General features: G+C 38.5%; 1 protein-coding gene and 1 long non-coding RNA gene across 2 annotated transcripts in view; one reads left to right on the plus strand and one right to left on the minus strand.

The window, feature by feature from the left end:
- Positions 1-4,651: 4,651 nt before the first annotated feature.
- LOC109428192 (N(6)-adenine-specific methyltransferase METTL4) overlaps positions 4,652-15,189 on the minus strand; it is a 35,781-nt gene continuing 25,243 nt past the window's right edge. The window contains exon 3 of the mRNA XM_062851533.1: positions 4,652-4,968. Within this exon, the coding sequence (XP_062707517.1) occupies positions 4,945-4,968 (24 nt within the window). The 3' untranslated portion in view covers positions 4,652-4,944. The remainder of the gene's footprint in view (positions 4,969-15,189) is intronic.
- LOC134287085 (uncharacterized) lies at positions 12,932-13,983 on the plus strand. The gene is made up of 4 exons (XR_009997004.1): positions 12,932-13,183; positions 13,239-13,389; positions 13,447-13,558; positions 13,615-13,983. It is a non-coding gene; the product is annotated as an uncharacterized LOC134287085 (long non-coding RNA).

Genomic DNA, 15,189 nt, shown 5'->3' on the forward strand with positions numbered 1-15,189 from the left:
GTTAGTTTCAGTTGTACTTCAATATTATACCAACAAATAAACGTGCTTTAAATTTCTGTGGAAAATCAATAAATTGATTGAAATGCCGAATAAAATTCAGAAAAAAATAAATAATTAGCCAAATAAATTGGGTTGTTTAGTGAATAAAATATTGCTATTTTTTATAGCCTAATCGAAAGAGCTCATTTTTCTGAGTGAAACGTGATTTTATTGGATTCCAATACCTTTGTTTTGATGGTTTAATTAACAAAACAGTTTTAATATTCGTGGATAGAATGACAGTTCAATCGATAAAGTGACAGTTCGACCCGAACAAAAAAATTTCCCCATACAAACTTTAAATGCATTGTAAAAATAGTTTCCGGACTCCAAAAATTGTGAAATTTTGGATTTCGACTAATTTTTGGGCGGAGAATCCGATTATGGAATAATCCGGATACCCCTAAAGAACCCAATTGAATGAGCCATCAACGATGAAGAGTAAAAACTATGGACTTACATTTTATAAGAGCGACACATACTACCAATAAGTTGTAAATGTTCATCCGGAGGTATGTGTGTGGCATATATTCAATATTTGTAAACTCTAATTGCAAAAATCTATAGAAGCTGACACATACTACCAATATGGAAAATTCTTTCAGTGCATACAGGAGCAATGCATGCACTGCACAGCAAGGAACAAAACAATACTGAATGATTGATAAGTTTTCATACTTTGAAGAAAAAATATAGAACCGGAGCCAAAACTACTTTTAGTATTTATTACGGCATGTGCCAATGATAGGAACCCTGTACCGGTTATGGACATATTTTCTTATTTCGGTTCTACTTCGCACTATTTACTATTTTAAGGAAAATGATTTATTTCTATCATAATTTGAGCAAATTGTGTAGGGTTAATGAGTGCAATCATGTTTTGTGAACGTGATCTTTTGTTCACAATTTTTTTCTTGTTGATGGCGAATTTGAGGTACTATAGCCATAACTGGTACACTAAGCCTATATGGATTCCTCCTTCTTTTGAAAATAAGCTGTTCTTTTAAGTTTCCTTTTCGTACTGTGTTTGATAATTACAGCTGGCATTTTGTATCATTAGATATTTTTCTTTTTTTTACATGTGTTTGAAAGAACAATGTTGAATGTTGAGATGTTATCGAATATCTCTCTTCCGTTTTGCACATAAGCTGGGAGCGGAGTTCTTTCCAGTTTCATAATGTAACTATGTTTAGATATTAAAACTGCCTTCGTCAGATTTCTTCTCCTTCTAGGTTGTTCTTTCATGTAATACCGAAGTTCATTATATTAATTACTGTTCGAATGTCTTTTCATCAGTGAATGCTTTTCGACCAAATGTCCATTCGATGAATTTTGTCCTATTTTCCATAGTAAAGATTTCAACAAAATGTCTAAATGTTTTTTTTTTGCAATTTCTCTCCATCAGATAAATTGAGTGAGTTTTTGGTGGCAAAGTGTACAGGCCGCGTTTTCATTCGGTCGTCGTCGTCGTCTATTTGACTGCTCATCTTCGTACGGGGTGATTTAGTGAGTTTTTGGTGGCAGAGTGTACAGGCCGCGTTTTCATTCGGTCGTCGTCTATTTGACTGCTCATCTTCGTACGGGGCGATTTATGATACGATAAATGCAACAAACAACATTTTTTGCGATTTAAGTCAACAGACATTGAAATGTTCGTCACGTCAAGTGTCGGCCCAAGTTCCAAAGCCACGTTGGTTGAAATCACTTTATTTTCTCTTTCGTTAATTTTCGCACTTCGAAAACTATCTGAATGGTTCGTCATCTTCGATGTCGGCATGTGTTTTGTTTTAGTCCAAATGAAAATAAGTGGTTTGATATTAATAGGGTTGCATGAATCACTCCACTTACCAAAGTGAACTCATATCATGCGCCCTTTCCCCCTCCCCACTAACAAAAAGTCCTTCCCATGACAGACGTGGAGACGCAGAGGTGATCTCGGTCTTTAGTAAGCAACGCACGTCATAATAACATTCCTTCCCTTCCTCGATGACCGTAAGGACGTGGCCGGCGCCGTTATTGACCTAATAAAGTTTGGAATTCTCGAAGATGCACATTGAGGACGGTAAGCTACTCCCAAGCTCCGTCTGTTGGTTCCTTGTGCAACTTCGATTGTTCTGGTCAATCACGGAGTAGCAACTACGAATAGTACGGTCATCTATGCTCATGCTCATGCTCATGCTCAATTTCTCTCCATCAGATAAATTGTTTCAGTGATTGATGTCGATGTATTGCTTTCCGTACTGAAAATAACTGAGAATATATTTTAATTACAGAAATATAACTTCGAAAGCAATTTGCTCTGACTAAATATTACAGATGAGGAAATGTAAAAAAAGTCCAATTTGTTTTTTTTTAACAAATGCTTACATCATTCAATGTATTGATCATTCTGCAGTTTTTGGAAAATAGGGTATATGGATCATTCCTTGGCCTAATTTGCAAACCGCCTTGACAATTTTTACCATAACTCATGAATTAATAGCACTAGAAATAATATGTTGACCCTATTATGCACTCTAGGCTATGCATGTTTCACCAACTGGAAGTAAACTTACGTAAATATTCAAGAATTTACTTAACTAAGTTGAAAAGATTCGATGTGATGGTATGCAACGTTGGTCTATGGTACATAAATTGGCCTATTAGTGGATACAACGTTGGCCTATTGCTTTCCATGCACTAGAACCACTTATTATCTCATTTTTTTCAATATTTCTGCTGAGGTATTATCTCTGTTTGTTCACCAATCATACTTTCAAATTACATTTTTGGAGCCAAATTTTCAAAAAACTATAAATAAATCACTTAAACTAAAGTTCTTTTTTTAGTAACGAAAACAATGCAACCCGATTATTGTGTTATATTTTTACAGTCACCGCACACAAAATCTATCTTTCTGTTCGTTCTTTCTGGTTCTTACGCAAGCAATGTTGTTGGCGTCACTTTATCGGTGTTTTTGACGTCACTTTACTGATGGGCCAAGATTTGGGTACATAGTGAAAAAAATGTCCTCAATATTCGGCCCACATGTAATTTGTAAAATAGTTATTATTCGATAAAAACAAACATACAAATTCAAAATAGCATCTTTGACCGTCGCATCAAATGTTCAGTTATTGAAAAGGCAATTCGAAATATTCCAGAATCATGCCATTTATGATCATGTGTATAGACTACCCACTAAGCCGAAGAATCATGGCGTCTACAAAAGCTAAACAAAGTGACATTTTCATACAATTTTAATACTCCAAAGTGCTAAAATTGAAACGAAATGTTACAGGTGTTTGGCGCAAAGCTTTTCCGATATCCAGTTCGGCGTGTTTGTTTGAGTTTTTGGATAACGTTAAGATAGGCCGAACGAGGGGACTATGCCAACGAAGCATCCCGATACCCTACATGACAGTACTGACTGAGCTCAGGGTTTTGCCAAATCGTGTTGCATTCTTGTTAAAGCCCATCATCTGTTGAATCAATTACTCACTTTGGGGATGACGACCCGATTCCCGTTCCGAGTCAACACGTTTTGTATCGAGCTTACATTGTACGAGTGTAAACACATCATCGCGGATAAATAAAAGATTGAAAAAATGAATAAAGTAGAGGACGACCATCGCCCAGCATGTTTTCTAAGAGTGAATCAATAGTCTGAAAACAAAATAAAAAGTGGTGAAGGCGTGAACACGAAGATAAATTTGTTGTGTACTTTTTGCTGCTACCTGCCTTCAATTCCAACAGCAGATTCTCGATACGCTCAATTGTCTTTTTTGTCGAAATACTGTAAACGGGATTACGATTTCAGCAAATTTGGTATCAAGATACCGTAAACCGGGGTCAAATTGATCACCTTAAAACACCTTTTGCTGATAACGTGAGCACCAATCCAAATATTATCAAAAGAATTTATGAAAAATCAGTACTGGGTGGACCTTATAAAACTGCATGACACAATTTTCGTTCAACAAATTTTAACATAAAGTTAACAACTTCAAACCCTAAAAAAATTAAAATACCATTTTGGGGTGAAATTGATCAGCATACAATTTAACATCATTTAAAATTCTAAATCGCCTTATCCACTTAATTTTGACCGTTTGAGCACGAATTACGTGTCAAAACTTTTACAACTTGTGAATTTGTCTTTTAAAAAGCTAAATTAACTTTTGAAATTGACTCTTAAACGCCTAAAGGTAGGCAATTTTCTATGAAATTAGCGAGTTCAGCCACATTAAATTAATTTTTAAACAAAATGCAATAGTTTAATAACTGATTCTTGTCTAGAATATGTACATAACATCACAATAAAGGTTCCATACAAATGTGAACACAAAAAGTTCACAGGTAATACTAGTGGCAATTGATTGTTTAGAACCAACGGTTTTATCTAAGTAATAAACACATTAAAAAACCTTCAAAAAAGTAATGTAAGACTAACTTTTTCTAAAAACTGAAAAGTGCATACTCATCTCTAGGCATCTGAACTGAATAACGTAAGAACATTATGATCATAACGACGTATAGAAGTTGTCAGAATGGAATTACAATGTAGTCCCTGATTGATCAATTTCACCCCGCTGATCAATTTGACCCCGGTCTACGGTACTATAGATGTATACCGAGTGAAATCTGCTGTTAAGGGCTTAGTAAAAGATGGAAACAATATTTTATTCAAAACTTGTCTAATGATTGACTGCGATCTCCTATTAAAAACAGTTCCAACTTCAACAACGAGCAGACACGTGAGTTATAACAAGCATACCTATAGAAGCACAGAAGATGAGCATATTTTTTTGGTCTGCTTCATTCAACATTCTCGCTGGTGGTGATCATGGCATACGGCTCAGATTGACTAACGGCCGTGATTGGAGCACTTCATTTCATTGGACCGGTTGGAAACTTGGAAATGGCTCAGACAGGGGCATCAATAGAATGCTGAAGTAAAAGATACATGGAAGAAACGGAAAGAGAGTGATATCAACGAAGCAATATATTGTAAGTGGTAATTAAAACTGGCTGAAACATCAATGATTCATAAAAAAAATAGCAATCAAAATAAAGATATTTTAGTTATTATAAGATTAGGATTATAGGATGTAGTTTAATTTTGCGCAACACCTTTTTCTGTGCTTAGCTAAAGGATAACGTGTCGACATTTGGTCTGCTCGGCCGACGGAATCTTACATCCCATGCGTATCTCAAATTGTCTACGCAACATTTATTCGTGTAAACATGCTTTTTATTGTTTCATCAGTCAGTGCCGAAAATGTCATTTCGGCATATCTAGCTGTTATCACATTCATTTTTTCAAGCTGAAATTGATATGTAAAACTTGTGCGGCTAGACCAGTTCTACAAGAAAGTGACGAAAAAACCGCTCTCACTTCAATCCATAAGGTCAATGTTCGATTTATTTATTTATTGTTGTCAATCAATTCGTAGACCGTTACAATTGTTTATAGGGTATGTGTTCCATCAGTAATCTCACGCTCCCATATTCATTAGCCTGGTACACGGTTTATTTGGGAAAATATAAAAAATGGAAAAACTTCAACTCCTGTATACTTTTTGAGTTTCATTTTGGTCCCATATCAACTGTGCAAAGTTTCAGATCGATCGAAGAAACTATATTTTAGCGCCAGCCATTCTTAGTTTTTCATACGATTTACTATGGAGAATATTTACTTCTTCAAAGAAAAAACGCTTGAAGTCACCCATTGATCCCTAAAAATATATCGTTGAATGATTTCAGTAGATAACTTCACGAGGAATCAGACCTCTGAAGACCGCAAAGTGATGCGACATTCGTGGAAAAAGTTATTAAGTCTTACCCGATCGATAAAATGACGAGATTTTATTATTTATTGTTATTCCTTACATGCTAAACAGCGTTGGCATGCCATTCGGTTTTCAGTCAATAACTTTTTCCACATGCCTCAGATCGCTTTGCGGTCCTCAGGGGGTTTGTTCCTCGTAAAATTTCCAACAGAAATAATTCATCGATATATTTTTGGAGGTTGAGGGGCAACCTGTGGCGATTTTTCTTTGAAAAGGTGATTTTCCCCATAGTAAATCGTATGAAAACTTAAAACGGCTGGCGCTAAAATATAGTTTCTCCGATCGAGCTGAAATTTTGCATAGATGATATGGGACCAAAATGGAGCCCAAAAAGTGTACAGGAGTAAAATGTCTTTTTGTGTCCCACGCTAATATTCATCTTTTTCGAAAACAAGCGATTATTTACGGCACCGATTGATTCCGTTCTTTTTGTTTCCATGGGTGCTCACTTCTAACAAAAAATACAAAAATAAGAAACAAAACAAACAGCGCTTCAATCCTTTGTTTATTGTAGGATCAAAATGGGAGCCACATACTTAAGAAGGGAAATACCCTACACTAATAGCTACAGTAATATTATACACTCAGTAGCAAAAAAAAGCCGAGCTGATTTTTTCTCCTAAAATCCGTCATGTTCAGTCTGCTGCAACTTTGGCAATTATCAATATTTTTGGCTGAAAATTTTACCACTTCATCATCAATATATTGATATAAGGACTGTATCGGAAATTAACTATAAACGTTCACAATTGCCTGAAAAATAATCTGTTCGAAATAAACATAACTTTATTTTTTGGAGATACTATGTAAATCTCTTAAATAAAGGATGGCAGTTCTGATTTTCCAAAAATAATCATTTAACTTGGACTTTTATCTCAAAGATTGCACATATGTTTTTAAAATTTTGGACACATCCTAAAAATTAAAAATTGCAAAAATTGTGGGAAAATATTCAATTATTTCTCTTATTTTTGCGCAAATATATTCTTTTCCAGAATGCTCATGATATAGGAAAATTATTTTCATCAAGTAAAATACCCTCCGCAGTTTAGGGCAATTCTTAAAAATGAAAAAAGGCCATTTTTCGAGGAGCTCTTTTTTTATGCGTCTTCAAAGAACGATTACGCAAATAAAAAAATACATAAAATTGAAAATTTGCATTTTTTTCGATTGGGTATTAATTTCAATCTGTTGAAGAAGTAGTTTTACCAGAGAACGGATTTTTATAACCTCTAAAGATATTTAAAACAGAGCGTCAAAGTTCGACCAAAAAGTAGGTGTTTTTTGGGATACACCATATTCTTAATGTTGGAGGTTTTTCTATCCAAAATAAGAATTTTAAAAGTCGGTTTTGAGTGATATGTGATGTGTACATAACTGCTAGTAATAATCATTATTTTCCAGATTTTTCCCCGTACAAATTTTTTTCGCTACAAATGTTTGAAACGTTAAAAAATTAAAAAAAAATGCAGTTTGTACAGATTGCTATTTTGTGTGGAATACTCATAGAACCATATTTTCAATAATACTAAACATTTTCCAAATTTCTTCCAGCTGTTCTAAACTTTACTATATTGGGAAGATTTCATAGAAGAACCGGAATGAAAAGACCAACCGTACGTCGAGATAGACCATTTTGAATGTTTATAGTTAATTTCCGATACAGTCCTTAATGTATGGTCAAAATTTCAAATTGATAGAAATTATATACTTTGAGTTATAGCAACTTAAAGGAAAAAATCAATTTTTGGACATACTTTTTTTCAAAAATCCGTATTTCAGTGAAAAATTTTAGTAGCTTCATGAAAATTTCACTGCAGCGTCAGTAAATATAGGAAATATTGTGGTCAAAATTTGAAATATTTTCATCCAGCGTTTTGGGCCACAGAAATCGTCAAAGTTGAAGTACCAGTGTGGGTGCCTACAGTTTTCACTCCATATTGACCATGCTGAAACAGCGGTGCAGAAAAAAAGCCGAGGTCAATTCGTTCAATTAAAATTTAGATCTAAGTTTTAATAAACAATCCATATTGTATGATATATTTTTTTAGAAATTTTCGTGTGGGCTGCTAGTTATTTATGATATTCTACACGTAACACATACGTTACGCGTTACACGTAATGCGTTACAAACATACATATGGTAGTGAATATACAAGTAGTTTGTATAATTTACAAATTTTGGCTACTCTAAAAACCTCATCATAAGCAAACAAGTGATGTTACATGCCTTATTATATCATACTTTGTGGTTCTAAATTATACCCCTCAACTTGTTTGCTTATATGATAAAGTTTTTACAGTAGCCAAAATTTGTAAATTATTAAAACTACTTACTTGTATATTCACTACCATATGTATGTTTGTAACGCATTACGTGTAACGCGTAGCGCACTATGTGTTACGTGTAGAATGTCATAAATAACTAGCATAATACACGACAATTTATAAAAATATGTCACACAATATGGATTTTTTCGTTTATTAAAACTTAGATCTAAACATTAATGGAACGAATTGACCTCGGCTTTTTTTCTGCACCGCTGTTTCAGCATGGTCAATATGGAGTGAAAACTGTAGGCACCCACACTGGTACTTCAACTTTGAGAATTCTGTGGCCCAAACCGCTGGATGAAAACATTTCAAATTTTGACCACAACATTTTCTATATTTACTGACGCTGCAGTGAAATTTTCATGAAGCTACTTAAATTTTTCACTGAAATACGGATTTTTGAAATGGATTTTTTCATAAAAGTTGTTATAACTCAAAGTACATAATTTCTATCAATTTGGAATTTTGACCATAAATTATCAATATATTGATGATGAAGTGGTAAAATTTTCAACCAAAAAAATTGATATGTAATTGACAAAGTTGCAGCAGATTGAACATGACGGATTTTAGGAGAAAAATCAGCTCGGCTTTTTTTTGCTACTGAGTGTACTTGCATTAACCTAATTGCGCCTGATTTCTTGCATAAAAAGCTTTTTTAAGCATGTTCCTACTCATAGTTACATCGATTCTATCGCTATGCTCATTATAACAAGACATTATCATGTTTAAAGGCCCATTCAAGGCGTAATTTGTTCGATGACTGTTTATATAAAACAAGTTTCTATCCTCTAATGATCGAGTGGGAGCATAACCAACCATAGGTGACTCCCAGACTGACAATGTACCCTACCCTACTAACAAAAAATTCCTTCCTGAGACAAACGTGGAGATGCAGCGATTCGCGGTCTTTATAACAACGTTTGTCTTACTAACATTCACTCCCATCCTCGATGACCGTAAGGACGTGGCCGGCGCCATTATTGACCCTATTAAAGTTGAGAGCTCTCGAACTGTGTTGAGCTAGTCCCAAGCCCTATTCATTGGTTCCTTGTGCAATTTCGATTGCTATGGTCAATCACGGAGTAGCAACTACGAATTGTGCGGTCATCTATGTTCATGCTCATGCTCATACATGCTCTAATGATCGAGTGGGAGCATAAAAGTTTGTTTTCTAGAATTTCCCGAGAGCATACTTTATTTAACCCTTCCGTTACCAACTCCCCCTAACGAGAGTGCGAAAAAATACTGTTTTTGTAATAACTTTTTTGTTTTTCAATATTTTTCGGCCAAATTTTGACACAATAAGCGGATATCCTTCTAATTTAAGGATTTGCTAGGGATTGTTGGAGTGGCCACCTGGTTCCGGAGTTATTCCGGAATCAAAATGGGTCATTCGATTTGGCCATTTTGGAAAAAGTAAATTTTCGATATGAGAGCCGTTCAGTTTTCAGACGTTAGTGCACTAGAATGATAGAAAAATTTGTCTAGAAGTGCATCCCGGTCACTACGTGCCTTGGAACCCGTTTTACGGATGTTCCGGGGAACCGGTTCCGGGGTCAATTTTTGAATATGATTCAATACTATCATGCGACACCTCAAACTTCGTGGTTTTTCAAGATGCATCATTCTGTGCTGTTTTGGCGTTGTCTGAAATACTGTTGGCCATTTTGGAACCGGTATTCGGATTTCCCGGGAATCGGTTCCGGTGGTTCCGGGGTCCAATTTTCGAAAATAAACAAACACCATCATGCGACACATCAAACTTCATGATTTTGAAAATTATGGCATTTTATCATGATGATTGGCCACTTAGGATACATTTGGCCATTATGGAATCGGTATACAAATTTTCCAGAATCCAGTTCCGGGGCCAAGTTTTGAAAATGGTTCAATACCGTCATGCGGCATCTCAAACATCATGATTTTCAAAATACATCATTCTGGGCAAATATTGCGTTGTCTGAAATACTGTTGGTCATTTTAGAACCGGTATTCGGATTTCCCGGGAATCGGTTCCGGTGGTTCCGGGGTCAATTTTTCGAAGGTGAACATCAGGAATTCATACGGAAGTTCTTCCAGGAATTCCTCTGGAATTTCCTCTAGAAATTGCTCCGAAAACTTCTCTAGGTATTCCTCCGGAAATTCCTCCAGGAATTCCTCCGGAAATTCTTCCAGGAATTCCCCGGAGAAATTTCCGGAGGCATTTCCGGAGGAATTCCCGGAGGCATTTCCGGAGGAATTCCAGGAAGAATTTCCGGAGGAATTCCAGGAGGAATTCCTGGAGGAATTTTCGGATGTATTCCTGGAGGAATTTCCGGTGGAATTCCTGGAGGAATTTCCGGAGGAATTCCTGGAGGAATTTCCGGAGGAATTTCCGGAGGCATTTCCGGAGGAATTCCCGGAGGCATTTCCGGAGGAATTGCCGGAGGCATTACCGGAGGAATTGCCGGAGGCATTTCCGGAGGAATTGCCGGAGGCATTTCCGGAGGAATTCCCGGAGGCATTTCCGGTGGAATTCCTGGAGGAATTTCCGGTGGAATTCCTGGAGGAATTTCCGGTGGAATTCCCTGAGGAATTTCCGGAGGAATTCCTGGAGGAATTTCCGGAGGCATTTCCGGAGGAATTCCCGGAGGCATTTCCGGAGGAATTCCCGGAGGCATTTCCGGAGGAATTCCCGGAGGCATTTCCGGAGGAATTCCCGGAGGCATTTCCGGAGGAATTCCCGGAGGCATTTCCGGAGGAATTCCCGGAGGCATTTTTTTTCCGGAGGAATTCCTGAAGGAATTTCTGGAGGAATTCCTGGAAGAACTTCCGTATGATTTCCTGATGTTCATCTTCGAAAAATTGACCCCGGAACCACCGGAACCGATTCCCGTGAAATCCGAATACCGGTTCTAAAATGGCCAACAATATTTCAGATAACGCAATATTTGCCCAGAATGATGTATTTTGAAAATCATGATGTTTGAGATGCCCCATGACGGTATTGAACCATTTTCAAAACTTGGCCCCGGAACTGGATTCCGGAAAATCTCTGGTCAATCACGGAGTAGCAACTACGAATTGTGCGGTCATCTATGCTCATGCTCACGCCCAACCTATAGTTTTCTCAAAGCAAACAATAAAAACTGTTTTTTGTCGTTAGCACATAAATAAATGAAATACTTATCTCATAGTAAATACAAAATAAGAATAAGCTCTCATCTCAAAAATGCAGCGTGACTAGCTAAACAGTGAACCGATATCTATCGTCAGCAGAGTGAGTTTACCACCAAAAGGATTCCCAGGCCCTTAGCCGTGGAAAGTATGTTAATTTAATTATTACGCCAGGTCTATCTATACCGGGGCTGGGAGTGATCAGGCCAGAGAAACTCGGAACGAACTACGCGTGCCGATCCAAACTACACAAATCGAAATCGCCGGCCAGGCCACTGGCCAGATGACTGCTCAAAAATCTTTACAAACAAGATTCATCCTAGCACCTTTAGGAAGCACTGCCAGCCAACACTATCGTTTTTTTTTTCAAATCACAGTGAGTAATTAACGGTTGGATTAACGCTATTCGTTAACGTTGATTTAACGCATCCCGTTGACGTTAACGTTATTTACCCCAAAAAGAACGCAACGCCGTTGAGGTTGATTTCGGAGAAAATTAACGTCAACGGCGTTAATCGTTGATTAACGTTAACAACCCTGGTTGAGAAGGAATTTTTTTTTCTTATTGAAAAAAATACATTCCTTCATATATTTTTGGAAATTTTGCTAAAATTTAAGGAGATCGTCCCTAAATCTTGCCATTATCTTGAATTTCATCAATCTGACGCAAAACCTGCTTTCAGATGATCGAATGGTATTATATTCAGCTTTTAATTAATGAAAAAAGATTTAAAATTGGTTGCACAAAACGCAAGATATTTGAATTTTAGTAAATTCCATATTTCAAAAAGTCGTAAAACTCAATATTGAGCTCAATATTGTTCTGCTTAAAATTTTTTGAAGCACGGTTTCGAAATCAGCGCTTGTGCTTCAAAAATTTTGGTCGTTGGCAGAAGTTCACGACTTTCGTTTTATTTTGTAAACTACTGTAATATTGGCGGAAACGTACTAAAGAGCCAGGCGAATCAGATTAGTCATTAATGTGTCGAAGACAAAGTACATGATGGAAAAGGTCTCCAGGGAGGAATGACCGCGCCCGCCACCCCGAATTTATATCGGCGGTGATGAAATCGAGGCGGTTGAAGAATTCGTGTACTTGGGCTCACTGGTGACCGCCGACAACGACACCAGCAGAGAAATTCAGAGGCGCATTTTGGCAGGAAATCGAGCTTACTTTGGACTCCGCAGAACTCTACGATCGAGTAACGTTCGCCGTAACACGAAGTTATCCGTCTACAAAACGCTGATTAGATCGGTAGTCCTCTATGGACACGAAACACGTGCAGAGGATCAACGCGCCCTTGGAGTTTTTGAACGGAAGGTGTTGCGTACCATCTACGGCGGAGTGCAGATGGAAGACGAGGACTTGGAGAAGGCGACTTAACCACGAGCTTCATCAACTACTGAGAGAACCAACCATCGTCCACAACCATCGTCCAAATGGTTCTCAAGAGTCATCCGACCGGTACAAGAACACGTGGTGCGCAGCGAGCTAGATGGGTCGATCAGGTGGAGGACGATCTGCGGACCCTATACGCAGAGTGCGGAACTGGTGGTTAAGTTTTGTGTATTACTCGGGCAGCAAATACCAAATTCGCACGGTGACAAAATCGCTCGGAAATTGCGAAACACCGCCGAAAAGCGCCAACCAAAATCAATCCTGCGAGAAAACTCTTCGGGTGTCGCTGATCGTCGGTGGAAGTTCATTGCCGAGTCTCACCACCAGGCTGATACTAACCACGTGAACCGGTGCACTCACACGCGAACCGGAACGGTCCAGTGCATAGAAGAGGATCACCAGTAACCTCAGGAAAGTCTAGGTAAGAAAAATCAAAACATCCAAGCCGGCAGAGTCCTAACACTATTGCCTTGCAGGAATTTTGGGACTACGGAGCACATGTGTGCGTGCAGAACGGTACATCCGAGCAACTACTTTGTTCTCGGACAGCCTGGTCCAAGCAGCCGTTGACCGGAAGGAGCTCATAATCTGCCAGGAAGTGCCACGAAAATTACCACCATCCGATCGGTGAGTGAAGCCAACAAACCCCTGTAGGCAAACAGTTAATAGCATTGCCATTTACAGAATCAAAATAGACGCCACATCCGTCGGGTTTTCACGAAGAGACTCCGTCTTCCCGGCTCCGCATCCGCTTGTGGTCTAGGGGAACGCCAGAACAGTAACCAAAATCTGCGCGGTAAGTGGACAGAGAAATTTCCAGACGGCATAACACTGACACAGAGGCTATTCCAGGATACCACGCTACGGAAGCAATTGGAGTGAGCAGCACATAGATCCGTCGGAGCAGCTGAATCACCCGGAAGCTGACAGAAGCTAGTGACTTCGGGGAGAAGCCTCAAACAAGAAGAGCCTTCATATAGAAGTAAGCCTGGACCACTGCTCGTTCCATATACGGAGGCTAATCAGCATTTCCCGAAAGGGCTCTTTTCCTTACAGCTTCGAGTTGCCCATTTCGGAAAGGGCGGTTCTGAGGAGTACCCGTGGAACCACATCCACTCAACCGAAACGGATTCCGATCCGACCAGCTTGCTCGCGAAGCCATCATCCTGCCAGCGTAGACTCCCAAGGAAGGCAGGGGTTCCACACCGACGACGCAGCGCCCACCCCGGTCCGCGCAAGCGGTGACGGAGATGTCACACTGAATTGTCTGTGGTCCAGATTCCCGCGACGAGCAAACGAGGTCGTTGCAGGTGGCCGTGGGTGGAGCGTCCCAGGATGGCGAAATGAAGGCGGTTCCGTGAGTACTAGTACCGAAGAAAATGTTTATAGAGAGAAATAAGACGATTAGACAGCATGTTAGGGCTCAAACGATAGGAGTTCAGCTAGGTTGAAGAAGAGAGAATATACACAATGTTTGCACACTAATATTTCCTTGTTGGCGTTAATTTTGTTAGCCGGTCCGACTAATGCTTCTTCCAAATCCAGCAGAAGTCGTTTCACAACACAACGATGTTTAAAATGCCCATATATATCTTATACTTATGACACACATGTGATACAAGAATCACTGTACAATTGCGCTTGAAATAAGTGCCATACTGAAAATTCTCTCAGTTCAAGTCAGCCTTGTCAGAATTTTCTTGACACTGCGTACCGTTGTACAGGAATCACACTCGTATCACATGTCTGTCCGGGGTATTATGGGGGTAGATACGACAAAAAAGTTCTTTAGGTTGCATTTTAAAAATCACATAATTATAAGGCCAGATTTGGAGCAAAAATAAGCCATATGGAAGTGGAACCATCTCGGCAGGGGTCCTGTTTTGGGCACTTTTCTGCTATAGCTCAGCCAATTATAAACCAATTGACACAATTTTTGGAACGCGATGAGATACGCGTACTATCTAGCCGTGTACAAAATTTCAAGTCAATTGGATTGGACCTGACTGAGTTATAGCAAATAGTGCCCAAAATACCGGCCGAGGGGTGTTCAGACCAAAGTCTACGTTCCGTATAAAATCTCAAAATGTTGTATGGACAAACGTCTACGAGGGGGGACCGATTTTCTGCGATGAAAATGTGTTGATCTACGTGATTTATTTATTATTATTATTATTATTATTATTATTATTATTTATTTATTTACGACACCACCAAACAGTGGGCATTCGTGTCGGGAGTACGTGGTTTATGAATAATTAATAATTTATGAATAATTGTTTAGAATACTTATAGCAATGTTACGCGAAGGTTGATATTTATTTTAATATTTTACGTACTACTTCAGCACAAGCCTGGCCTGGTAGTTCGCTCAATACCTCACCCACAGAGAAGATCCGGCATCGCTGGAAACGAGAGAATGAGGGA

The sequence above is a fragment of the Aedes albopictus genome, chromosome 2 (assembly GCF_035046485.1).
Source record: "Aedes albopictus strain Foshan chromosome 2, AalbF5, whole genome shotgun sequence".
Lineage (NCBI taxonomy): Eukaryota > Metazoa > Arthropoda > Insecta > Diptera > Culicidae > Aedes > Aedes albopictus.